The sequence below is a fragment of the Sminthopsis crassicaudata genome, chromosome 6 (genome assembly GCF_048593235.1).
Source record: "Sminthopsis crassicaudata isolate SCR6 chromosome 6, ASM4859323v1, whole genome shotgun sequence".
Classification (NCBI taxonomy): Eukaryota; Metazoa; Chordata; class Mammalia; order Dasyuromorphia; family Dasyuridae; genus Sminthopsis; species Sminthopsis crassicaudata.
In genome coordinates this window covers 191,266,397-191,294,211 of record NC_133622.1, presented here as the reverse complement: position 1 = coordinate 191,294,211, position 27,815 = coordinate 191,266,397, and the positions used below count along the sequence as shown (strand labels likewise).

Sequence of the window (27,815 nt, the reverse complement as noted above, 5' to 3'; positions counted from 1 at the left end):
TGATTTTTTCTACTTTTACTGTTGTCCTCAAACACCATACATGCCTATATCAATCTGCTTTTTAATAAAAACTCACAATTATATAGCTCTTTAGAATTAACAAAGCACTCTAAATACTTTAATCTCCACAATAACATTGTGAGACAAGTGTTATTTCCACTGAACAGATAGGGGAAAATAAGATTGAGGATTTGCACAGTTACACAAGTAAGATTCTGAAGCAGGAATTAAATGCAAATTTCCATGATTTCATGTCTGATGCTCTATCTACTACGTCACCTCACCTCCCATTTTATTAATAAATCAAGTCAAACATAAGACATTTATGTTTCTATTTTTTTTTAAGTCAAATGCTAGAGCTAACAAAAATCTATTTTCTCTCCTGCTTACTTCCTCTTCCCCATTGGGGAAAATAAAAACAAAAACAAAACTCTTTTAACAAGTATTCATAGGCAAGCAAAATAAATTCCTATACTGGCAAATAAAAATATCTCTTACTCTGCACCCTGAGACTATCATTTCTGTCAAGAGGTATAGCATGCTTCGTTATGAGTTCCCTGGAATCATGGTCATTGTCTTTATCAAAGTTCTTCAAGTCTTTCAAAGTTGTATTTATGATATTTTATGAACTGTTCTTTTTGTCTAGCTCATTTCACTCTGTATTACCCCAGGTTTCTCTTGAAACTGTTCAGTTTATCATTTCCTACTAAAGTATTCTATCACATTCATGTAACATATCTTTTCACTCCCCAACTGATGGGTAAACCCCTTTACTTCCAGTTCTTTGCACCTATATAAAAAGCTGCTATGTTTTTGTAACTATTGGTCATTTTTCTCTTTTTAATCTTTTTGGCCAATATCACTGGTTCAAGAGTATTCACAGTTTAGTAAAGCTGGAGGCATACCAGATGTCACTTTGAATAGAGCACTGGGCCTTAACAGTCAGGAATTCAAATCCCACCTCCCAGACATATTAGTTGTATGATCCAGGTAAAGCACTTAAAATTGTTTACTTCTGTTTCCTTATCATAAAATGGGTATTATAATAACACCTACCTTGCAGGGTTGTTGTGAATAGAAAATGAGACATTTGTTAAGTGTTTAGCATAATATCTGGAACATAGTAGGTGTTATATACATTTTCATCCCTTCCCTTTCCTTTCTGCCTCCAACTTCCAAATTATTTTCCAAAATAGCTGGACAAATTTAAATCTCCATTATCTGTGCATTAATGTGTCCACTTTCCTGCAAACCCTCTAGCTGAGTTGACAAAAGCAAAAAAAAAAAAAAAATGACATTTATAACCTATAAGGAGTAGAACCTCAGAACTGCTTCAATTTGCATTTCTCCAATTATTAGTGATTTGGAGAAATTTTTCATAAAGCTATAGCTTGGATTTCATGTCCTTGAACCATTTTTATGTTGTGGAATGGCTCTTAATTCTTATAAATTTTAATTAGTTCCTTACTTTATTAGAGTAACTTAATGCAAATATTTTCCCCTATTTGTTTCACTTCTATTTTACTTAGCTTTGTTTCTACAAAATCTTTTAAATTTTTATGTACTCAAAACAGTCCATTTTATTTTCTGAACTTCTTTCTATACTTTTGGTCAAAAAATCTCCTATCTCTAGAACTGACAAGCTAATTCTTTCCTTGTTCCTCCGATTATTTTATCTTTATGTCAAAATCATGTATACATCTAGAGCTTATTTTGGTATACTGTAAGGTATTGGCATAGACCCAATTTCTGCCAGAATGCCTTCTAGCTTTTCTAGCAGTTTTAGTCAAAACCTCCCAGGAGTTGGGGTCTTTGAATATATCAAACATGAAATTATTATATTCATTTGATTCTGAATATTATACATTTAATAATTTCCATTGTTCAACCTCTCTCTTAAACAGTAACAAATTTTTATTACTTGGTTTAAAATATAATTCTGGCTAGGGACTCCCATTTTTTTTTTCATTAATTTCCTTGAAATTCTTTATCTTTAGTTTGCTTAGATGATTTTTTCTCTCCTAGTTCTAAAAAGTAACCCTTTAGTAGTTTGGTTTGATTTTTCAAGATTTCCATTTTGGTGTTTGAAGATTTTTAACATGATTTTTCTATATTTCTGAATTTAGATGCCCAATTCATTAATCAATTATATCTTTTGATAAAAGTGTTTAGAGATATAAATTTCCCTTATGCTATTTATGCTTTGGTTTCATTCCAAATATGTTGGCAAACTATCTTGTCATTTTCTTTCATGAAACTTTATAATATTTATCCTTTTTTAAATTCAACACTATTTTTCCAATTACACATTGGGTTTTCAATGTTTTTCTAAAATTTTGAGTTCTAAGATTTTTTCTCCCTTTTTTCCCCTTTCCCCAAGACAGCAAGAAATCTTATATAGGTTCTATATGTATAACCATGATTTATTTTTTAACCCACCAACCTGTTAGAATATTTAATCCACAATTTTAATTCTTCAAAGATTTATCAAATATATATATGTGTATATATGCATACACATATACATGCACATATATGTACACATATATATTACATATTTATTGTATGATGGTCACTGAGATGTGTATTTGTTTTTTCACATTTATGAGGCTTTTATACTTTTAATACATGATCAAGTCAAAAAAAAAATATATATATATACCTTCAATACAAAAGTTCCTTTCTATTCATATCACTAAAGGTTGGTTTTAGCTAACTTTTCTCAAACTGTACTTGGATCCTTAATTTTGCTTTTCTGGATTAATTTGTCTAGGTCTGCAGGAGGTAGAAAGTGGTCTTCAACTATGATTTTATTATTTTTCCCCTAAAACTCATTTAACTTTTTTGATATTATGAAATTTAGTATATATATTTAGTTTTAATATGCACTGTTTATAGTACATTTCAGAAAAATATATATGCACAAAATGTATAAATGTAAAATAAATTCTTGTTTATCTCTTCAAATTGCCCATCTTTGTTATATTCTTACCTATGACCATGATGGCTATTCTTGAATAGTCAGTCAGCTGAAGTTCAACAGATTTTGCTATAGCCCCTTATTTTAACTATGTGAATCTTTGTTTTGTGTATTTTCTTTAAACAATGTATTGTTGCAGTCTACTTAACCCATTTTTATATCCTCTTCCATTTACAAGTTTAATCACACTTACAGTTATGATCACTTATTTTCTTCCTATTTTATTTCATCCAGTTCTCAACTAGGTAGTACAGTGGACAAAATGCCAGACCCAGAGCCAGGAAGACCTGAATTCAAATCTAGTCTCATTTACTATCTGTGGGACCCTGAGCAAGTCACTTACCTTGTTTGTCTCAGTTTACTCTTTATTTTTAAAAAATGCCTTTCTTTTTGTCCTAAGCATGTAAAATAGTTTCTGACAAAGCATAAGACAATTTTTATTTTATTTTTAAATTTTAATAGTAACTTTTTCCTACCTTCTCTTCATACAGAATAGGGTAATGAGCAAGAAAGTGTACATATAGCACTCATCTTTTGAACTTCTGCTTCCCTGCCCCATTTCTCTTTACCTTGCCTAAAAGCCCAACCACACCTTTTTGGGCCATCAAGACTAGCAGTGAAATCTCTGGATCAAATGGTATAGGCGCTTGTTATTCTTGATTATAGTGCAACTTCTTTTGCCTTTTGGAATATTATATGCCAACCTTTCCACTCTTTTCAGAAATGGCCAAGATACCTTGTGAGAACTTAACTTTGGTTCCTCATTATTTGAATTCTTTATTTGAATACTTTGACCTGGAAGCTGTGAATTGTGGCTACTGAATTGCTGAGAGTTATGCTATTTCTTTCATGAGTTAACTGTAGGATTTTTTCATTTCTATTTTGTCATTCTTTTATGATTTCTTGAAATAAAAATTTGTCCTTTGGCCATGGCATTTAGATAGTAATTCTCAAACTCTCTCTTCTCCATCTTTCAAGTTATTTGGCTTTTTTTTTTTAATCCACACATTTTTGTTTCATTTATTAAAAAATTTGAGTTGAACTTGTACCCAAACTGTATTTTCCTTTCAGGTGCCACTTGCAGATGTTTTGAGGTCATTTTCTTCTGAGTTTTTATCTTAAGACATCCTTTTCAATAAAATAACTATGATGGGTTTTATGGTTATTTACTCTTATTTCCAGTCTTACCTCCTTTGGACTTTGCATTAGGGTTATGCTCTAAATACTATTTGAGTGAATGTCTAAGTCTTGATTGTTTTGTATTTATTCACTCGGGTTTTACTGATACTTCCTTGGGGTATTCAATGCCGTTTTCTTCAAGGATGTCAAGAGACGTTTATGCAGCCTGCCGGGTTATGGCAAATGGGCTGAGGGGCGTAGACAGAGTGTGAGCTTTTGTTTTTACTATAGTCCAGCCCTCCAACAGTCTGAGGGACAGTGAACTGGCCCCCTATTTAAAAAGTTTGAAGACCAGTGCCTAGACCTTACTACCCTTTCAGGGACAAGGCCACATAGGTACTATCTGCTCCTTGTCCAGGCCTGAGAAAGAGTTCTTTTTTTTTTTTTTTTTTTTTTTTTTGAGAAAGAGTTCTTTACCCAACTCCAATACTCCAAGCATAGTCCTCCTTTTTTCTCATTGGATCTCATTAATACCCAGGTTCAATGTATGAACAAGAGAGCCAATTGGTACCTTTTTCTAATCTCTAGATCTGCCTCTGTATATCAGATCCAAGAAATTTCTTATCCTGGTGAAAAGTCACAGCCCTTTAGCTAGACATGACATCTGAAAACTTCAGTGTTTCTCTACATCAACCTGGGCTAGAAAACTGATTACCTGTAATTTTCCCTTGGATTTCTCAACCAGGGCTTGATCTATTTTAGTTTTAGATCTTTATGAATAGATGTTGAAGGGGAGCTGGACTATACTGCTTCTTCCAACTTTGCCATCTTGCCTATTGTGATTTGAGATCAATGTATAGAAATCTCTAATAAAATGTCCCCACAAACTAAAATTAACATGTCTTTTTTAAACACTACTTCATTTCTTAATATCAGTCTTCTCTTAATGTGATTTAAGAGTGTATTGGCATTCATAGATGTCAAATCATATTATTGTTTCCTATTCAATTCACTAAAATTCACTTATTCTTTTTCAGGTGAACTGCTTTCTTGATATGCCTTTCCATCTTTCCATTTCTGCAGTTGATTTTTTTTTCATAAGAATAAGCCTTTGCATTTATCCCTTTTTAGCTTAACATTATTTGGTTAAACCCAATGCTATAGTCTGTCCAAAAGGAATATTAATTTTTCCTCCCAGCTTTTATTTATTTGTAAATTTGATGAGCATGCCAACTTTATCTTTGTCCAAGTCATTGATAAAAATATTAATATAACTGATCCCAGGGTTACTTCACTGGTAAACCCCTCCCCAAGTTAAAAACAGAGAAATCTTGTCTTATTAATTTGTTCATGCATTTTATTTTCTTATCACATGTTCATGCATGTGATTTTCTTATCACAAATTATACAAAATTGAAAGGGATAACTACCATAATGGATGGTGATATTCAAAACTACTAGTAGACTAGAATATCACACCAAATCTAATGGGATGAAATTTAAGATAAATGTAAAGGCAAACACTGGGGTTCAAAAAATAAATGTCACCAGTAAAAGTTGGAGAAGACATGGCTACAAAAGTAATTAGTCTAAGAAGAAAAAGAGAGAGAGAGAGAGAGAGAGAGAGAGAGAGAGAGAGAGAGAGAGAGAGAGAGAGAGAGAGAACACATAGATTTTATTGGACTGCCAGTACAATAGGAGTCTCAAATCCAAAGAAAGTGAAGAAACCATATATTGAAACCAAGAAAGACAATTTGATCTCAGGCTGAATTACAAAACAGACAACATTCAGGAATAAGAAGACAATAATATTCCTGCTGTATACTGTTCTGGTCAGACATAAGGTTATTGTGTTGAGTTCTACATGCTACATTTAAGAAACCACATAACATTACAAAGTGTCCAGAGAAGGAAAACTACCTTGTACAATATACCACTCTAACTGCAAGGAGCAACTAAAGGAACTAGAAGTATTTTCCCCAAAAGACTAAGGAGACATGACATCTTTCTACAAGTATCTGAAAAGCTGTCACCTGAAAGAGGTTAAATCTGTTCTGTTGGCCCTAGAGAATAGAATCAAAAAAAAAAAAAATAAGGTGGATGTTATGGGAGTCAAATTTAAACTTGATGAAAGGAAAAATCGTGAAACAATTAAAGCTACAAAAAACTGGAAAATATTATCATGAAATGTAGGGTAGTATCCTGCCATATTTAAGGTCTTGAGACAAAATCTGGAATACTGACTACTACTCAGATATGTTATAGGGGAAAATGTTCTTCAGATTTGTACTGGACTCAATAACTTCTGGGAACCACTAGGTGGCACATTTGAATAGAACACCAAGTTTGTAGTCAGCTTCAGATGTTGTGACCTTTACCAAGTCACTTAATTGTCTCAGTTTTCTCATCTATAAAATGAGCTAGAGAAGAAAATGACAAAACACTTCAGTATGTTTGCCAAGAATCCTCCCCTACACACAAAAAAGGGTCATGTGAAATAACTGAAGATAGCTTCTGAAGTCCCTTCCAATTTGATAATATAATTTTGAGTTTCCTTCCAGTTGTATGATTCCATACCCTACTAATCACAAATATTTCCTTCATCAAGTAAAATTTTACTCATCTTTATTTTTTATGAACAATGCTTTAAAGGTGTTTGCATTCCAGGAGGAAAAAAAATATTTTTACCAGACACAGAAAGTACTTAACATTTGTTGAATAGAAAAAAAATTAATAAGAAAACAGATCCCTCCCCTCCTTTTTAAAAGAGGTAATGTGAGTCATTGTAGCTTTAGCATGAACCATTTTATTCAGATGTCTTTCTCTGAACATCTAGTTGAAATATCTATATAGAGGATAGTAATAGGGGGGAAAAAAAGGAAAGAAAGAGACCTTGTGAGAGACCAAGTCTCTATGGAGAATTGCAAGCAGCTGAGGAATGAGAGCACTGAGCACCTGCAGAGTAGATGAAAGAGAACTCTGTAAATGAGGGGGATATAAAAGAAAGTTTAAAATATATACATTCATAGAATCTCCACCTTTTCCAGAAAATATTAAGTTGAAATGGCACTGGCTACTTATTTTGTTGGTACTGCTGATATCTCATTGCTTTTTTCCCCCTTCTATATAGGTATATATATATATATATATATATCTCTGTGTGTGTGTGTGTGTGTGTGTGTGTGTGTGTGTGTATATATATATATATATATACATATATATATATATATATATATATATATTCTCTACATATGCCCACACTGTCCTAGAATCCCCTATGTATACTCACATTGTCCTGTAATGTTGTATCTTAGAGTGCCTAGCACATAGTGGGTACTTAATAAATGCTTGTTGATGTGACTAAAAGTAGACTGTACTAAAAAAAAAAAAAAAAAAAAAAAAAAAAAAAAAAAAGGATGATGACAAATTGTTCCCTGATCTATTCATGTAATTAGACAATAGTTTATAAAATTATTTTAATGTATAAAGTAAACCATTCTTATCAGTATTTCATTTACATAAGACAACATTAAGTAATAACACTTTAAAAATTGTCAATATGTACTATGTTATATATGTAGACAAAAAAGTGAGGCCAGCTAAAAATATAGATGTCTTAATAGAACCAAAAATTTAGTGACAATTAACATATAATTAAGTGACATTATCTCACTTGTCCTCTTTCTTGCCATTTCTGCAGCATTTAACACTCTTCATAACCCCAGCTCTCTGTTTTAATGCCATCACTGTCTCCTGATTCTGTTACTGAACTACTCCTATTGTCACTTTAGCTAGTTTATCATGTATAGCACATAAATCAAAATGTGAATATAACCCACAGCTACTTCCTTTGCCTCTGTGATTATCTATATATTCTTTTAGTAACTCTATCACAAATGATCTCTACATAGATAATTCCTGATCTAGATATTGAGTTCTGGTCTCTCTCCTGAACATTATCAACTGCCCACTGGACACAGGATGGCCAAATCAGAATTGTTATTTTTTTTCCCCAAACCCATTCTTTAAAACTTCCTTATTTTTACTGAGATCATCATAGTTCCAGCCATTCAGGTTTGCAACTTCAATTCTTCACTCTCTCTCAACCTCCAATATATCCAATCAGTTGCCAAAAGTTGTAGATTATTTCTTCCCATATCTCGTATAAGCCCCTTCATAACAGAAGTTTAGGCCACCATTTATTACTTGCATTATTCCAATAACTTCCAAATAATCTCCCTGCCTTAAGACTCTCTCTACTCTCATATATCGTCCACAAAGTTGCTATGTGAAATTTCTAAAGCATGTCTGACTATATTATTATATATTCTTGCTCAAAAAATTCCAGGGCTTTTCTATTGCCTCTAAAATCAAATACAAATTTCTTCATTGGACACTGAAAGCCATTCCCAATTTCACTTCAAACTACTTTTCTGTCCTTACCATACATATTTCCCTTCATATACTCTTCAATCCAGCCAAAATTGGACTTACAGCTATTACTGACACATTTCATCTTCTGTCTCTCATTCAAACTATCCCCCATTAATTAACTGACAAGCATTTATTAAGTGCCTATTATGAGCCATACACAAAGCTAAGAACCGGGAATACAGAAAGAAGAATAAAATAATCTCTGCCCTGGAAAATCCCACAGTTCATGGAGAGTAAGCATATAAACATGCAATATACATAGGTATATACAAAATAGAAGCAATAATTTTGGGGTTAAGTCATGAACGGCTTCAGGAGAACAAGAAAGCCTTTATGTAAATCAGTGATGCTTGAGCTAAGGCTTGAAAAAGGACTATATAAGAGGCATGTATGGAGAGGGAATACATTTCAGGCATGAGGGACGGCCAGTCCAAAGGCACTGAGATAGAAGATGGACTTCACATGACAAGAACAACAAAAAGTTTAGTTTGGCTGGTATAGAAAAAGGAGTATAATTAATGATAAGAAGACTGGAAAGATAGTCTGTGAAAAATTTTAAATGTCAAAGGATTTAAATTTTGATCCTAGAAAATAATAAAGAGCCACTAGAATTGATTGAATAGAGGAATAATGACATGATCCGACTGGCACTTCAAGAAAATACCTTGGACAGCAATGTGGAGGACAGATTAGAATAGGGAAGAAACCTGAGTTAAAAAAACAGTTAAATCATTGCAATAATCTAGGTGAGAAGTTCTGTAGAGTTGGGAGATGGCTGTGTAAGTAATGAGAAAATAGATGTGAGTGGGAATTGGGGAAGTAGAAACAAGACTTAGTAACTGAAGGGATATGGGGGAATGAAGGATGGGGAGGGAGACTGAGGGATGGGAGATGACAGCCCATGCCAAAAGACATTCTCCTAGTTTCCTTCAAAGTCTAGCAACTCAAACTCTACCTTCTATAAAACATTCTAGATATTAGTGCCTCTACCTCAAAAGACTACCTTGTATTTACTTTGTAGATATATTAGCTTCTTGGGCCAAAGATTGTTTCATTTTTGCCTTTATAACTCAATCAACCTAACCAGTGATCACAGTAGACTTTAATATTTGCTAGTTGATAGATGATTTTTTAAAAATTTCATAAATAGGTTAAACATGTTATTGTTGGGGGATGTTTGTTTCATTAAGCTGCTTAAAAATTACAACCAGAAATGAGACAGCTGTCCCTCTTTATAAAGGCACCAGGAAAGAATAACAGACTGAGCTCTACAACTTTGGCAAAGTCCCTTGTCCCTCTGGCCTGACTTTGCTTACCTAGAACATGAAAAGACTCTATCCTAGGACTGGGAGCTGAGAGGAACCTTACACATTGCTTTGACTACCTTAATTTGTATAGATGAGAAAATTTAGGTACAGAGAATAAAGAAGTTTGCCCCAAGGTTCCCTTCAGCTCTAACATCTTTGATTCTGGAAAAGGTCAACAAAGGTGAATAAAAGACATTAGAAATGTTTAAGTAACAAATTTATATGTTGAACAAATTATGGAGTTAAATGACAAATGAAAGTGCCTCTAAGTAAATGATATCCATTAAGAAAGTAAACTGAATGGCTTCTGGGATTTCATCATGTAGATAAATGTATTTTTTTTTTTTAAGGTTATAGCAGGGAGCCATCAGATAAAAGACAAACTAAGAAAAGCAAATCAGAATACCTATTTTATGCTATTATTTTCAAACTTCTCTCATTTAATTTTAATGTTCTGCTACTGTCATTCAAAAGGTATATTGATTATATACCAATCAATCCTAACCAATCAAATAATACATGCAGTGTAGCTAACTTGGTACATAATTATGGTTGAGGACAAAAATGCTTATGCTAAGACCTTGGAATAATATAGTTTTATACAAATCTAATTCCCATTTCCATTGCAAAGGAAACTCCATCTCAAATTTCCTTCTTTACACTGATAATCTGCCTAATGATACATAGCTCTCCTTCCCAAACTCTGAAGAAGAGAAAGATCTTAGAAGACTGGGCTCTCTGCCATCAATAAAGTCAAGACTATTCCTCTTAAGGAAAATAAGGTCTAATTCCTATTTTGTTCCTTTAAGTATTATCTTTTCTACTTTTTAAAAGAACAGTATAACCTTTAGACACTACTACAGGATATGAGTTTAAAGATGAATTTCAGAACAATGTTTTCATTAAATTTCCAGATGATTATCTCAAACCAGCTATTTTTAATAAAAATTAGAAAATCTCATTTTCTTAATTTCTAAAACAAATATTCTACAAAATTCAAAAAGTTTCAGATTCAATAGCCAAGAAACTTTAATAGAAACTATTTAATGTTTCTTTAGGCTTTGGAATTATGCATTTTTAAAGTAATATGTATGCAAACTCCACTGACATTTCCTAACTTGCAAAATTACAATAACTGGTAAAATGACTCCTTTGAAATATCAACTTTAAAGTAAAGCTCATATAAATATTATCTCTCCTTATGAAACTGTTCTGGATATTTCAATTAACCTTAGGTAAAATTTAAAGTGTCCCATTAGAGGGCACGGGTGTGACCATGACTTTGTCAACTGAATTTAAGCTTTACCAGACCCTACACCAAGCTAGAAGATTTTTATTGGCAGTATATTTGACATCTGATAGTTAGCATTGCTAAATCCTGAGAGGCTCTTCACTAAACTGGATGATGAATATTTTAATCATATTAATTCTAAAAAATGGCCTACTAAGTGATAGAGGAGCTAGGATATGAATTGTTTAAGGAAATATCCACATGGATGAAATTATAAATCTGAGTATTATATATTTCCCTAATGTTTCTTCAATTTCTCCAACTATGGATTCATATCAAAATTCTAAATATCATTTGGATAAGCAGCAAATATATCCTGCTCTAAGAGCAAAATATAAAAGGTCATGCAGTAAAACAACATAAAAGATATTTTACTCTGAGTGTCTTACCATTGGCTCGAAAATGATTCTGTAAAATGTTAATACTAGTAAGAATCCTCCATTACCATTACTCTGGGCAACCAAAGCACTCATATCATCTAGCCTACTTTTAGAGCTGATAAATAAATGTTCCCATGTGACACTGTTGCTCCTTAATTTTTAATTATAGCAGGCTTTAAAACATAATTTATATTCCATGGGGAATCATACAATGTCAAAGCTAAAAGAGACCTTGGAGATTAGGTTAGTTCAAGTCCTTCATTTTAGAGATGAAGAATCTGACCCTCAAAGACATCCAGGAACCTGCCCAATAGCACATGTTTTGGTTTAGAAATGTTAAGGGGGGGTGTCTCTTTTTGGTAGCCCTCATCTCCCCTTCCTAGAAAATCCCAAAACTAATATTGTACTTCCTTAAATGAAAAAACATCAACTTCATTTTAAACACATGCTAGTGATAAGACTTATCAGTAAGATGCTTGTCATGTATTTGTATTAACAAAAGACTTAATTTTTTCAAGCTACCTTCCCGTACATATAATATGCTATATATTCCCACTTCCTCAGCTACTATACTCATTATCACACACAGGCTTGATTAAGAAAGAAGGCCCAAGTGCCCTAATAGTAATAGAAATTAGCATATCATCTCTGCTTAGATTTTTCCTATTTTCAAAAACTCTGCAGGGACTTCAAAAATAAATGGTACTACCCAATCTCTGATTTTTGCCGTTTGCTACCTAATCTACCCTCTAACTTTGCCTATGCCCATCTTCAAAATGAAACCAAATCATCCTAAATAACCTGATTAAAAAAAAATTCTCTCTCTAGATTAGAAAAGCAGTAGTATTTCTCAAGCTCTGCTAACAAGTTAAGCACTATATTCTATGAACTATTAACCAACTCACTATCTTGCTAATAATTCATTTTAACTACTAACTCCAGAACCAAAATTTCACTCAGTTGTAAAGGTTCTAGTACAAAATGGCTTTTTAAAAATTAACCTATCACTTTAAAATGTCCACAATTTTTTTTTTTTTTTTACAAATCTCTTTAGGAATTTTTATAGATATATATGGATACTATCACTATTATGTTATTTTCTTCACCCCAAAGGTGTTGGGGGGGGCAGAAGAAGAAAGATGGGAAAAGAGTAGAAAAATAATTGCTATTACATAAAATGGATGACAAGGATCACTTCTGTCATAGGATAGAATAGGAAAATTGAGGTTTATGTCTATGTCGGGAAGAGAGCAGTGGATTTTTATTAAATCATATACTATATTTAAGAAAAGTGATAATGGAAGAACTACAAATTACATCACTATCACATTTAGAGAGAAAACAATTACAAAATTTTACCTTGTCTATAAAAAGAAGATTCCTTTTAAGAAGACCATTCTGTGTGAGAAGCCAATTTCTGCCTCAATTCTGCCCCTCCTCTACAAGTCTATTTGTTCAGTGTCAACACTCTAAGTAAGCCTACAGGTCTGGTCCTCAATTTCTCTTCAGATTCTCTGAATCAATCTAAAAAGAAAAACTCACATATGCCTTGTGGATGCTAAATAACTTTCCATCTCCAAACAGTTATCACCTCTAGTCATTGAATCATCTTTTAAGATTTAAGGTGAAGTGGGTTTTTTTTTTAGGCTTGTAGAAATTCGACTGTCAGAACCACCACGGGAGCAGCATAAACATAGATTGTTGTGAATGTGGTTAATAGAGACATTCAGTGTCTATGCATGATATCAAAAAATGAAACGTGCTTCTATCTATTACTTCTGTTCATTCATTGTTTCTGTTTTCAATAATTATGCAAAGACATTTTACATTACCTATAGAATTTTTTTCTATGTAAGGTATTTTTCACATTAATTCCATTTTATGTCATATTTTGAAATAACTGCAGGAATATAGCTTAACTCTAGACTTTGTGCTTCTTCGGGTAACCAATTTTGACTTAACAGAAGCTGTTCAAATATTAAAGGCACTCTTGAGATGGCAGGAGTTTACCTAATAGCATACATGGTATGTGACACATCCCTTTTCATCAGTTTTCTTTTTCTTCTTAATAATAATAAATAACAACAGCACCACCAAAAAGGTTGACCAGAAATAACTCATCAGAAGCAGCACGTTCACTTGGACTATTTATATGAATAATCAAGTTACAATAGGCACATCTGAAAATTACAGGCTAGGTAGTTAAAACAGATGCTTCTTACGTTCCTTCATATGTACTGTGGCTCCCTTTGCCAATACCGTCAAGCGTTAAGGAAGAACTAAAGTATAAACATCTGCAACACCTCTTTCCGTTTTGTTAACATTCTTTCACACATTTTACTGTTAACTCCCCCAAAAAGGCAGATTAAGATTGTAAAAATAGCGAAATTGAGAACATCTGTGCAATAGCATCGGAAAACGGAATGAAACATGAATAAACAAAAACATGGCGAAAGTGGCCTGGGGTTGTTACACTGTCAGATCATTTTTCCAAGCCCAACATCAAGGCTTTTGTTACAACCAAAGCGGTCATTTGCATGGAGAACCAACAGGGTTTCTTCTTCAGCGTTTCCCAGATCGTAACACACACTCACTCTCTACCATTCACACAGACAAATCTTTCCTCTTGCAAACAAACAATACTGATAAACACACACCTATTCGCAACGACAGAATCTACAGACTCCCCCGAACACTCGGAATACAGAATAGTTTGCTGCTGCAGCGTAATTTCGGTATAAAAATAACAGACAAACCTTTGGAGCGCTGCCCCAGCCGGAGTTCCTCTCTCTCTCCCTCTGCTCTGCTGTTACTGACAAGATCAGGCTGAGATTAACAAGTCCATGCTACTCTATCAACCTGACTCCTCAGGTTTTCCTATGCACTTTATTAGCTTTAAATTCACTGCAAACTTTCCCCAAAGTTAAAATAATGAATTAGTAAAGAGCAAAGCAGAGATGGGGGGAGGGGGGGAGAGGAGAGGAAAAGGGGGGGAGGGGAGAGAGAAAACAACCAAAGACTGGGCGATCACTAAAGCAGTTCCTTTCATGCTGCTGTATAGTTAAGACTGTGTCAGCACTTTCATTCCCAAACACCCCATTTTTAGGGTGAAATAATGCTTGCAGGAAAATGTGTATCTAAAACACATATCTAGCAGCACCCTTCATTTAAAAATATTCCTTTTTTGAAAAAATTTGATATTCATTTGGGAGGGTTAAAAAAAATAACAGTATTCATGCTTTCTAGTATTTCCAACAAACAATAATACTGTTTCCCTAGCAAGTGAGAATAAAACACTTTTTTTTTAAATGTAAGTTCTAACACTCTCTCTGCTTACTTGCAATGAAAAACTAAAGAATAGCACCTCAAAGGATCTTTTAAAAACTGAGTTATTAGTGTTCAAAACTGCAAGAATAAAATTGTTTTAAACTTTAAAGCAAATGCACACAAAGAGGCATTGGTTTATATTCAGAATACTTAAACAGTGAGAACTGAATAACAGATTACACATCATAAACTTTCCCCATATTTCTCTATCAATCTTTCTAGGAATGGAGAACCAGATTTGTCTTTAATGGTATAAAACTTGGTCTTGCTACCGATACCTTCAAAAGCTATGAGTGATTCTTTTTTTTAAAAGATTAAAACCCGTTACACCCGATTAATATACAGAGGGTCAATCATTTTGAGTCCCTAGTATTTTATTCTCAAAACATTCCCCCAAAAGGGAAAGTTGCCTTCTATCTCTAAAAATAACTATACAATTAATAGTGGAAATGTTTTAATATGTGCAAAGCAAATGTAAAACAAACTCCTTAATGGTCAAAACAAAAATTTTAAGGTATATGGTCTCTCCTGCACAAACTTCACAGAAGTCTAAGACTACTACTAGCTTATTCCATGTCTTTACCATGTGATTATCAGTAGTGTGGTATAAAGCAAATTATCACGTCAACATCAAAATGGGGTTTTGATGGCTTTCACTAATTCCTTTTGGATTTAAGTTCTAAATCCTAATAGAAAATGTTAAAAAATATTCTGAATGTGAGACCTCTGATTTATCATCTGCTTATAGAATGTGTTTTTTAAAACACTTGATAAATCAGGAAAATTTTTGGTTAATTAATTTTCCATACCACTAGATGTTGTAACTTTATTCCTATCTGCAACAGACGTTTAAAAAAAAAAAAAGACCAATGTGTGAGATACATATTTTTTCAATTTAAAAAAAAATTTAATGAATTTTTGAATTAAACTTATGATCATTTTCATAAAAAGTGATAAAGCAGTTGGAAAAAATCCCAAGGCATCTCAAACTTGGTTTTCTTTTATTTTACATCCAATTAATCTTCACTACAACAGCAGGTTAACAACATAACACTAAGTTAAAGGAAATAATTTACCGAATCATATTGGATGCCAACGAGATAAGTTTTAAAAACCAATCATTAAACAAATATTTGTCTTACCTATAAATAAATGTAAAAGAGTCAATCTTTTTCTCTTAATTTTATAGAAAATCAGCCTTCCTAAACTCAGATGAGAAACTCAAGCTAAGCAGCTTTCCATGAAATCATTCTATGGCAACAATTGTAACCTTAAACCGATGACATGCTTACAATGCACAGACTATATAAATATTTATACATGCTACCAAGAAGGGTAAATCAGTTGACATTCAGCAATTAAAGCTGCCTCTCTGAAGTTGCAATACTTAAAGGTTAAAGATTAGACATGCTCCCTCTTGTGTTAAACTAAGAATGCATGCTGTTTTCTCTGACATGCCAGTGCCATAGCCATCTGTTCCATTAAGTAAACCCTTTAAACTTTGGCTACTCATTCTCCCACCAACTCTTCTAGTTTAAAAGTACATTAACTTTGTACTCTATACTGTGTATATATTGCCTGGGGAGAGAGGGGGGAGGAACCAGGAATATCACGATTATTTACCCCATAGCATCAAAAACTGCATCGTTCACAACTAAAGCCTTACTGGTAAATACAAAGTGCCAGGAAGATGAGGCACAGGGCTGGTAATTCATATAGTGAATAAACCCTGTCTTTCAAGCAATAGGAAGCTGTTGGGAACCAGAAACATCTCGAGTTAGGCTAGACTTCTAATAATCATCTAGAGCTATTACAAGGCCAGAAAGAGAACCTTTTATAGTTTCCAACAAATCAATGGGCTAAATTTATTGTAGCGCTGTGGCTACGAAGTTTCGATCAAACAAGGGTTTCGGAAGCTTCGCGTTTACAGCTGTTTCTGACAGACTCGGGGCAGGGGTGGGAGTTCGGAAAGAACTGAAGTAGGGCTTTTGGCTCCGAGAAGCAAGAAACATACTAGCGAGAAGGAGCGAGCAGGTTGGGGGGCTAACTGCCCCGTCACCCTGCCTCAGCTCATTTAATCTAGAGGGAAAGAAGGATGGTCAGGTGGCGAGGTCCAGTTGGATTTTGGGGAGCGCGAGATGGCTCTTGTGGGGTCTCCTTCCTCCCGAGGCCCGTCCCACTCGAGCTGCGTCCCCGGGGATGGCAGCGAGAGCCGGGCGCTGGGGCTGGGCCGGAGGGGTGGGAGAGCCAGAACCCGGGCCGAACGAGGGGCTTTGGGGGACCGGGATTCGCCCGCTCGCCTCGTTCCCGAGCCGGGAAGACTCAGAGATTCATTCGAATTAAGGACAGGGAGGGGCTGCATTAAGGCAGAGAAGGAAGCCGCTGGGACCCCCGAAGTTTTCGGAGAGTTCCCGGGCCGGCCCCGAGAGCGCGTGAAGACATTCCAGGACAGCCGGGCCCGCCTCCGTCCCGGGAGCCCTCCGCCCCCTCCTCCTCCTCCTCTTCTTCCTCCTCCAAGCTGAGGAGCTGAAGGGCAGCTCGCTCCGCCGGCACCAGAGCGCGCACTGGGTGGGGGGTGGGAGAGAAAATTGGAGCGCGCGAGGCGGGGGCGCGCCGAGGGAGATGGGAGCGCGCAGGGAGGGAGATGGGAGCGCGCGGGGCGGGAGATGGGGGCGGGGCTGAGCGGAGCAGCGGTTGGGGCGGTTAGAACGTTAAGAACGTCTGGGAGGTCCCAGCCGCCCACTCCGGAGCCGGGACTGGGGGGCCTGCCCACCCCGTGCCCTCCCACCTTCCTGCGCCTAGGGCCCAGACCCGCCTCCCTTCCTCCGTCCGGGCTGCTCTGCAGGGCTCAGCGGTGGCCGGAGGAGGGCTGCCCTCCCGCGTGGGAGGCACAGAGGAGGGGAAGAGATAGGGTTAAGGGAGGGGGGACTCACTGGGTTCTGAGGAGGGGGTCTCGGCAGGGTTAACCCAGTTCCTGCCACCGGCGTCGCAGCCTCCCGTGTGTCCAATTCACGCCCCTCCTAGACACCCCCCCCCCACGGCTTCTACACCCCTTTTGCCCCGCCCCCACCCAAGCAACTTACTATCTCCCCGAACACCGCAAAACTCCTCAAACTCCCCACCCCCTGCGGACACGCCCCCTCTCCCTTTCCACCCCTATCCCCTAGTTCCCGCCTCCGCCGCAGTGCCGCGTTTGGTTTGCCGAGGTAGCTGTCAATCAAGAAGAGCTCTCTCTTCCTATTGGGTCTAGAGCCTGCCAGTACATTCCAGGAGTTCCTGGTTTCCCATCCCAAAAAAGTGGTCCTTCATAGGAGCGTCTCTGATTGGCCCCCATGACCATCTGAGATTCGGAGTAGGGCTTCTTCAGTAGCCCAAGAAATTTTGCACACACGTTCTTGGAGCTAGAAGCATCTTTTGCCAGGATCTCCATATTCAGTATAGGATTAGTCTTTGGTCCCGGCTCCTCTCCATTAACTGGTAACGTCAATCAAGTCTGTCTGGCCCCACCTATCACGTCAGAGTCAGGAGGAAACTAGGTCTCTGATTGGCCCCTGAGCGACCTCGGGCCAACTGGGAATCGTCACTGTACCCCTGGCGTCTCAAAAACGAAATACGCTTTCCTCCCTTCTTTTCGGTCCAGTAGAAAACGTCTTCATAGTCTACACTTTCCTGTGATTGGAAGAACACCATAAAAGGATGGAATTGATTGGGCCTTCCCGACGTCCTTTCACGTAGCCCTGCCCAGAGCGGTGCGTTCTTCCGCCACCACAGGCGGTTGGGCGGAAGCGATTGGCTAAAACGCCTGCTCCCTCCCGGTAATGGGTGGAGGCGAGGTGGGAGGGAGAGGAGAGCTGTCTGTTACCCGCCATGCACCGCGCCCCGGAGGTGGCTCCCTTTGGTCTGTAATGTTTTGGCCAATCCAAAATGGCGGTGCAGGAATCAGCTGCTCAGCTTTCCATGACCCTGAAGGTGCAAGAGTATCCAACCCTCAAGGTGGGTGCCCAGGAGTCCGCCTTGGGGGGGAAGGGGGCTCAGCCGCCCCTCTGCTGGAGGGAGACAGCTGACTGGGGGCCACATCACCCCGCCGCCCAGGGCGAGTGAGGACTCGCCTCCCCCACTGGAGCGGAGGGCGCGGGGGTCTGTCCACGCCCCCGACTGTCCGGGCTGGGGAGGGGGTGGCGAGCGCGGGGTCGGGGAGGGGAACCCTCGGGCCAGAGAAGAGGGGGGTAGGATGTCGCCCTGGCCCGGGGGGGTGGGAATGACTGCCCAGCCTGGAAAGGGAGGAGGGGGCTGGGGCTTCCCCGCCCCCAGCTGGTCTAGGAAGGGTTAATGGGGTGAGGGGAAAGAGGAAACGCTTCTGGACTGTGCGGTCGCTCACCCTCCCCGCCCCCTGATTGTCCTGTCATTTCTCAGCCTTTTCCTAAAATCACGAGCCGGGGTCCGTGTAGGGCGGAGGGCGAGCATCGCGGATTCGCAGCCTTTAGAGGCTCAGGCCGGCCCGAAACGTCCACGTTGTGGTGGTGGAGCTGGCACCCATTTTAGAGGTCACCCCGCTCGGGCGGGGAAACTGAGGGAGGGGAAGGCAGTTAGTCCAGGAGAGGCAGGACTTGAACTCCGGACAGAGATGCTGCTGCTTCCATCTTGAAAGGAGCCTTAGAGGTCATCTGGTCTCTCGTTTCTCACCGGAGGAAGCCGGGCTATTCGCACCAAGGTACAATCCCGGGGCAGGGATTTGAATCCGGGCCCTCTGGTCCTCCCTGTGGTACGTGGCTGCCTCGCCCAGTCCAGAGGGAGAATCTGCCCGAGGCTGGGGAGCTAGGAGGGGCCTTAGAGGTCGGCCAAGGCCCCTTTTACCCGGGAGAAAACGGGTTGGAGAAGGGGAGAGTCCCAAGGTTACGCGGAATTAGACCACGGGATTCTCGCCAGATGTTCCGACCGAAAACGTAGGACTATAGGTTGTACCACAGCTGTCTGAGGAGGATTTGTGGGAGGTGGGGAAGGGAGTCCCTCGGAAAGCCAAGCTTGTCCTGGTGAAGTGGTGCTTAGAGCCCCAGCTGTTTCCAAGTAAACATCACATGACGGCATGATGAGTTCTCGGAGTTCTGGGGGGCAAAGAATGGGAAAAGAATCCCAAAAGGTGGGGGGGAGACTCTTTGAGATTTCATGATATGCTCCCTGTCCCACAAAATCCCTGGTTTTCTTTGAGTTGAAGCATTCATTCCTTGAAGAAATGTATTGAGCATTCCTGTAGAGCACTAGGCTTTGCCCTGGAGGAGATAAAAATTGCAGATAAGACCCTGTCCTTATTCTCTTACTACTGTTTGTTAGGGTTGGATAAAGCCCCACTGATGGTCTTACTTCTGTGGCGTCCTATTCTGTCCGTGGCTGTTATCTCCTCGGATAGCAACTCCTCTTGGGGACCTATCACCCCACGGACATTCCGGCGCTGCGCTTCTCTGCTGGGCTGCCCATTGCGAGACCTGTAAAGCGTCTCTTCTAATACAAACATCTGCATTTCAGGATTTCCATGATTATTTGAGTTGTTTTGTACATAGCATTTTTATCTGCCACTTTGTACTGGAATCCCCATTATCTGGAATGTACCCATTTCCATGCCTGCCTCTTAGAGTACTTGCTTTCCTCCAAGTCAGGAGTCCGTGCCAACACTTAACGGGAGCATTTTGCTCAGTTCTCGGTGCCTTCTGTGTCTTGGAAGTTACTTTGCATGGCTTAGTGTATACTTGGTATTTGCTTGTGCTTGTGCATATTGTATTCACTTTCTTCCAATAACAAGACAGTTGCTTAAAGGCAGGAGCTATTTTTGTTTGTCTTTGTAAATCCAAAATCTCATGAAATGCCTTATACCAGTGAACCTTTAATAAACATTTGTTGAATGAAACAGATTTAAAGCTGAAAAAAACCTTTAAAGCCCTCTTGTCCACCCCCTTCTTTTTACTGAAGGGGAAGCCCAACCTTGGAGAGAAATAATTCTCCCAGGGTAAAACAGAAAAAGCTCTTCTTTAAAAACAAGGTCTCTAGCTCTCAATTGAACAAACTTTGAAGTTGTATGACACTCTCCAGTCAATGTAGGGCCAGATGTAGGTCTAAATCCCCTTCCTGCCATTTCCTACCTGTGCGACCTTGACCAAGATCTTTCACTGGGGCCTCAGTTTCCTCATCTGTAAAAGGAAGGATTTGGAGTAGCTCCTTTTAAGTCCTTTGCTGTTCTGAATTTCTGGTGCCGATCAACAAAGGTAATGGCTTCAATTCCTGGCTGGCCACAGCTTTGTTCTCTTCCCAAACAGCCTGCACTCCCTAATCCTGGTGAGCCATTAAGCTAGTCACAAGCACCACAGAATGAGAATATTTATGAATTAGAGTGACTCTGTCTACGTTATTGGAAAGTTTTCAGAGGATTATTTGCAAAATGTCAGTATTTGAAGGACAACTCATCCATGTGGTAATAAATGACAAACATTTGAGTGTCCACTAAGGAGATAGTTGAGAAATAGAATCTCCTCTGTTTCACAAATTTCTAGTCCATGTAGGTGATTATCATGGAAAAAAGATTTAGAATGCTGTGACTCTAACTACTGGAAATAAGGATTGGAAATAAGCTAGGAGGAGTTATCAAAGGGAGGAAGAACACTAAATTCTTATTGATTCTAGGTGACTTTATTTGCTTACAACAAATAGGATTGGATTCATAGCTTTTCTTAGATTTTGACATGGCAGCATTAGCTACACTCAAGCGACTGAATAAGGAAATTGCCAAGCAGGAAAAACTTTTCCATCTCTTTTCATAGCATAATTTAATGGAAAGTGAGCAGAAAGGAAATTAGGTTCCCCAAAAGGAATCACAATGATAGGTATTTGTTACTTATAGTTTCAAATATATTATTTGAATCAAAGATCTATTCAATTTAATTTGATTAAATTATAACTAACAACTAAGAGGATTGTTATTTTGTATAATGAAGGCTTGCCAGAGTACAGATTTAATTTTTGTTTGTTTTTTGTTTATTAAAATGCTATCATTGAACTTATGTTTTTTACCAAATTCTTTGAATATATCATATATAATTCCTTTCTTCCTGACACTTAGGTGATAGTGCATGCCATGTGGTAAGCACTTAATGAATGTTTATTGATGCATTATTTCATTTCTGAATCAGCATTTCTTAGAATACTTTTAGAAATTATGCATAGTCAAAGCAGAGCATCCATGGGGAACTCTAAGGAGCCTGGTTTAGAAGTAGTTGTTTTTTGATGATGGAAAATTAAAGAACAAGATGTAGTACAAATTATAGAATGTAAGTGCAAAAATAGGCTTTTGTTTTTTTATCTTAAGAGATATGTTATAAAGAATAAATTTCTTAGGAAAAAATTTTAGTCCTGGCTATAGCTTCTCAGCCACATAAGATGTATAGAAGAAATCTAAACTGCCTGGCAGTTGTGGTTCTGGGAGGTTTCAATTGTGTGTTGCTGTCTTCAAGCTGTTTTTCCTATCCTCTCTCTAGTATCATGATAGAGGGTTCCCCAAGAGAAGCAAAGCAAACAGCAACCAAATAGTGGAGATCTGTATTACATATTAATTATTACTTTATGATAACATCATGTACTGGGAATTTGCTTTTGGTCAAAATGAATATCAGCAAGACCAAAGTTGTGTGATGATTAGTTAAAATTTTTAGTAACTTAAAATCATAATTTTTGGCACAGAAATTTTGACACAGGTATTTACTGATTGATTTAAGGAGATTAATCTGGTATTGCAGAAGGAACACTGAGTTCCTTGGTGTTTAACACCTGGCTCTGTATTTTTACTAATTGTGTATTGCAAGCCCTCCCATCTCAAGAGTCTATCACTCCATTTCCCTGGGCCTCAGTTTCCTAATTAATTCAACAATGATTTACTAAGCACTATGTTATTGTGTTGCAAAAGTAACAGTTACTGTTTTTAAGAACTTTTTATGTGGTAGAAACAACATATATAGAGAAATACAAAATCTGTCAAAAACATTTTGAGTAAGGGACCTAGAGTTAGACACGTTAAATGTTCTGTCTTCCTCAAAATGGGAGAACATTAAAAACTTTGGGGATCTGGGAAGTTCTTGTGTTGGAGTGAGCTGGAGCAAACTTTGAAGGAAGTTGTGCATTCCAAGAGAGAAAAAAGATCTCTGTGTGTGGTGAGACAGCCTGTGTGAAAGCCTCAAAGGAAGATGGGATATTTTTTACTGGGAATAGCTAAAGTAGGCAGCTGTGTTTCCCAGTGAGTAGAGGGCAGGGCTTATAGTCAGGAAAACCCAAGTTCAGACCTATGATCAGACACATGTTAAAAGTTTAACTTTGGGCAAATCACTTAATCTCTGTTTTTCTGTTTTCTCAACTGTAAAATGGAGATAACCATACTTGCCTCCAGGATCTTGATGATCAGATGAGATATTCTTAAAACACTTGGCACTAATATATAATGGGCCCTATATAAAGGCTTATTCTCTCCCTTTTTGGGGGGCTGGAATGTTGAGTGTGTCAGGGGAATAACAAAATCACTATAGAAAGGCATGTTGGTGCTGTACTGTGGATACTGAAATAAGTTAATCTTATAAGTAATCCTCATCAAAGAGTAATCCCAAGAAGAGGGCAGAAACAACTATTAATTTATAATAATAAAATTATTTGGCAAATGAAATTAAAAAATAATCCATGAGTCAGGACCATATTCTGACCAGCCCAGTGTTTTGTTTTTCCCCAGTGGCACCAAGGGATGTTTTGTGGCAAAAGGTGGTTCTTCATAAAATAAGCCCAAGGACATTGGAGAGAGTGAAGGAGGGGGTAAACTGGGAAAGGCAGAATATATGATTTGTCCAATGCTTTTTATGCCAGTCTTTATGTGTTATGCACAAGTCTGCACTCTTCCTGCCCATATTGTTCATGGTTGAATTGATTTGATCAACCAAGTGAGAAAGGACAACCCTCTCACTTTTCAGATCTTTCACACTGAAGCATACTGATCCTGGTGTGTCTCTGCAAAGACACCATTCTATCTCTGTTTAAAAATCTAATTTTACTCTTTTAAATAGGTTTGTAAGTACAGATGTTAGATTAGATCCATAATTACCCAAGAGTGAGCCATGGCACAATAGTTTTGGGTAGGTGTATCAGGAATTAATAGAATTCACATTTGTAATTTTCCAATAGGATGCCTGATTTCTAAAAGCAAAGTTGGAGAACCATTAGATTTGATAAAGTTCCTTTCAGTACTAAAATGTAGTTATTCTATGATTTTTAAAAGGGTTAATATTCTCATCTTTTGACAATATTAAAATCAATATTTATTCCTGTTTGATCTTAAGTTTTTATTGATCCTGTAGAGACTTTGAATCCTCATGTTTAATAGTGGCAATAAAATAAAGTGTATCTTTTTCATTTATGAAACCACTATGCAAATATCTTTTTAATAGTGACCAAAAAAGCCTAAATTTCTTATGTTTCCATGCATATTTTTAGAACATCATGCAAATTCAGTTTTATAATTAAATAGGAAATGGAAGTGTTATAAGAATACAGCTTCTTGCTTCTGATTCATTTCCCTTATATGATTTTTTTATTTAATATTCTATAGAGGAAAAAATTCCTATGTACGCCTCAACATACCCCACCCCCCAGATTGAGATAGAAAGTATTTTAGGTATGCTAGTAATATGATTCAAGGTTAGTGGGAAAGTACTGTTTTTTCTTTTCTTTTCTTTTTTTTTTTTTTTTTTAATCTTCATTACTTGGGAGTTCAAATATTTGTATAAATATTTCATGTAGTTCTTTATATAACAAGAAATTAGATTTGACTACTTACTAAACTGGAAAAACTAAAGTGAGAAACACCATGATAAAAGATGTTTGAATGATATACAAAAATCTGGAAAACCTCTTCAATCCTCCTGCAGTCCTGTATGTATGGTAGAGGGTAAATCATCTAATCTCTCTGAGCCTCAAAAAATTATTTACTAAGTCATAGAAAGGCTGTGATGCTCATGGATGGAGAGGGAGTGCCCTTCCTCCCTAAAATCACAAGTCTGATATCATGACTTGAATTAAGTTTGGGGGTGAGGCTTTAATATTGTCATTATTAGGACTTGGAGTATATTGTACATTTTTCAAGAAAAACGTAGTTGTATAATTCTAAATGAGGAATAGAGAAGAAGGAAGAAGTAAAAAATGAGAAGAACCCAGGTAGAAAACTGCATCCCATATTTCCTTGTAATGAATTTCAGGGAAGCAAAGAAATTTTGGAGGAAGTAGCAAATTGTAGCAAGAAGAAAATAAGAACTATAAAGATGATATCTGGATGTCAAAAAAGTGATTTTATTCTTAAAATTTAACAAGTAGCCAGCTTAAGAATGTGTGAAGGATATTTAAATTGTTAGTATTTTTATATATCGAGTTTCGAGTTTGTAGTAAGGAACATAATCAAGGTCGAGGTGGGGGTCTGCTTTAGTGAAGGAGTCTGGGACAGAACAATTTCAGAAGCCTTTATTCTGGGAAAAATGTGAACTACCATTGTTTTATCAGCTGTCTTATATTTAGTGGACATTTTTTTCCCTTCTGAATTCCAAGGGCCATATACACATAAATGTATCTTTACACTATTAGCTCACTCTAAAGAATGTTAGAAACGAATAATTTTGTACTTGTTTTAAAATAAGAAAAATGAGTCTAGAACACCTATGCTTAGTTTTTAAATTCTATCCCTATGTTTGCCATTACTCTATATTGACTCAAATTAAGCACCCACAAATTGAACTTTCAGTACCCTAACATATCAACCCATATAGTTCTGAGTATTAAGAATGTAAGATTATATAAAAGGTTGTGATGGGGAAGAGGAATGCCTTGGGAGAAAGGAACCAGGTTTTTGTTTTTTGTTTTTTTGTTTTCCTATTGTCATTGAAGACAATCAAAATGTGATTATATTCTCTCTCTCTCTCTTTTTTAATGTGATTATATTCTAATGGAGTCTATTGATACGATATATTCATTATCTTCTTGATCTTTTGAGCACAAAGAGGCAGCTTGATTAACATGTATTTTGTAAGATTTTCTGACTGGCCCAGAATACAGTAGGACTTCCCTATTTCAGAGACTTATTGGATACTTTTATGCAGTCCTATACATCTGATGGAATTCTTTCACACAAAATGTGTTTTAGTCATGTTTTAATGTCCCAAAAATCCTTGTGCAGTTTTAAGTTACTAATGGGCAGGAAGGTTACCAGAACAGATACATAACATAGTAAATAAAGGCTTTCCAGAATTCAAATCTAACATCAAAATACTTGCTAGCTGTGTAACCGTGGGCAAGTTGCTTTAGTTTGTTTGCCTGTGTTTCTTCATGTGTAAAAGAACCCCAAAGAGGTTACAAAGAGAAACAATTGAACAACAAAGTTACTAAAGATTAAAATTGCACAAAGACTTTTGGGACAACCTGTACAGTTTTGTTTTAAACTGAAGTATAAGACTTTGCATTTATTCCTATTAAATTTCATTATTTTAGATTTAGTTCATTGCTCCAAGTCTACTGAAATCTCTTTGGCTCTTGATTCTGTCATCTAATATATAAGCATTTCTTAGCTTTAATGTCATCCACTACTTTAATAAACATACCATTAAGTATTTTCTTTGAAATGTCTATCTTGTCTTTTGTTTTGGTTTGGTTTGGTTTTTTGATTTTTGCCTTGTTTCCTCAACTTGATTGGAAGCTCCTTACTCTTGTTTTGAGTTTTGAAGTTTTGGGTTTTTGGGGGGGAATAAGAGGTTGAGGGTTTTTTTGTTTGTTTGTTTTTTGCTTTTAATGCTAATCATATTCTAGGGTTCATTGAAAAGGATGATGATTTGGTTTCTAGTCTTGAGTTACTGCCTGACTTCTCAGTTTTTATGTTATTTTCAAACGTCTTATATTCACAAAAAGCTTGAGTGACATTAAATGAGGGTGCAATAAGTGAGACTTATATTAATTCACTGTGACAGCAATTGGACTTGATCTCCTAGGACTTTTCTGTCTCAGAAAATCTCATGAAATGTTTATCCTTTATAGATGTGTGTATGGAATTGTGTTACGCACCAGTTGCTTTATAGAGAGGTAAAAGACAGCCTTTGCCTGGTAGATATTTACACTCTTATTGGGAGAGGCGAGAGACACATGTAGATTTTAAGTAATAAAATGATAATAATACGAAGCCTAAAACAAATACATTTTAAGCCATGGGTATTGAGTTGGTTGACCTTCCTAGTGGAAAGGATTGAGGGGTGACAAATTTAAAAGTGGAGGTTAACCCCTGATTTTTGAGAGATTTTAATAGGGTGAGTGAAGCATTTAAGGTTTCTAAATAAGCACTCATCATGCTGAAAATAGAATTACAATCACAAGTGATAGTGTTACATGGTGGCAAAACCCTATAAATGCAAAGACTGATTTAGTTTCTAGTGAAAGTGTGGCGCTGAATTTTAGAGGAGCTTAAGAATGGGAGAGATTCTTGAGGTAGAATCTTTCTTTCCAGTTCAAAGTGACCTTCCCAAAAGGGAACAAATCTAATATGGTGATGGATTCTGGAGGAAGAACTAAGTTCAAATTTAGCCTAAAACATTTACTAGCTGTGTGAAAAATGGGCAAATCACTTAGCTGCTATCTTCCTCAGTTTCCTCATCTGTAAAATGGGAATAATTAGTATCTACCTCAAACTTGATATGAGTATAAAATGAAATAATTGTTAAACACTTAGTGCAGTGCTTGGCACATAATAAGTGATATATAAAGTTTATTATTATTATTGTGTGGTACGGAAATGGTGAGGGGTCAACATTTAATAAAAAAGCTGGAGAGCTCTAGAGAAAAGCAAAGTTTATTGTACATTCTCGCCAGAAGGGCGTCCCACCCTTTGAGTAGACAATCGAAGAGAGGAAGCACCTCCTGTGGGCAGGACA

At 37.1% G+C, this 27,815-nt stretch overlaps 2 protein-coding genes across 7 annotated transcripts in view; one reads left to right on the top strand and one right to left on the bottom strand.

Annotated features, from left to right (window-relative positions):
- Positions 1-17,871, bottom strand: part of CTBP1 (C-terminal binding protein 1) — a 446,736-nt gene extending 428,865 nt beyond the window's left edge. Inside the window, exon 1 of one of the 3 annotated variants that reach the window (XM_074276716.1) lies at positions 17,772-17,871. The gene's annotated coding sequence lies outside the window, so the exon portion shown is untranslated. Of the gene's footprint in view, positions 1-14,267; positions 14,341-17,771 lie in introns of those variants that run through there. The other 2 variants (XM_074276717.1, XM_074276722.1) reach the window with 2 other exon arrangements.
- A 611-nt stretch (positions 17,872-18,482) lies between these two features.
- The window catches only part of MAEA (macrophage erythroblast attacher, E3 ubiquitin ligase), a 134,865-nt gene continuing 125,532 nt past the window's right edge, over positions 18,483-27,815 (top strand). The window contains exon 1 of one of the 4 annotated variants that reach the window (XM_074272676.1): positions 18,483-18,831. In XM_074272676.1, the coding sequence (XP_074128777.1) occupies positions 18,763-18,831 (69 nt within the window). In that variant the 5' untranslated portion in view covers positions 18,483-18,762. Of the gene's footprint in view, positions 18,832-19,013; positions 19,550-27,815 lie in introns of those variants that run through there. The other 3 variants (XM_074272675.1, XM_074272678.1, XM_074272677.1) reach the window with 3 other exon arrangements.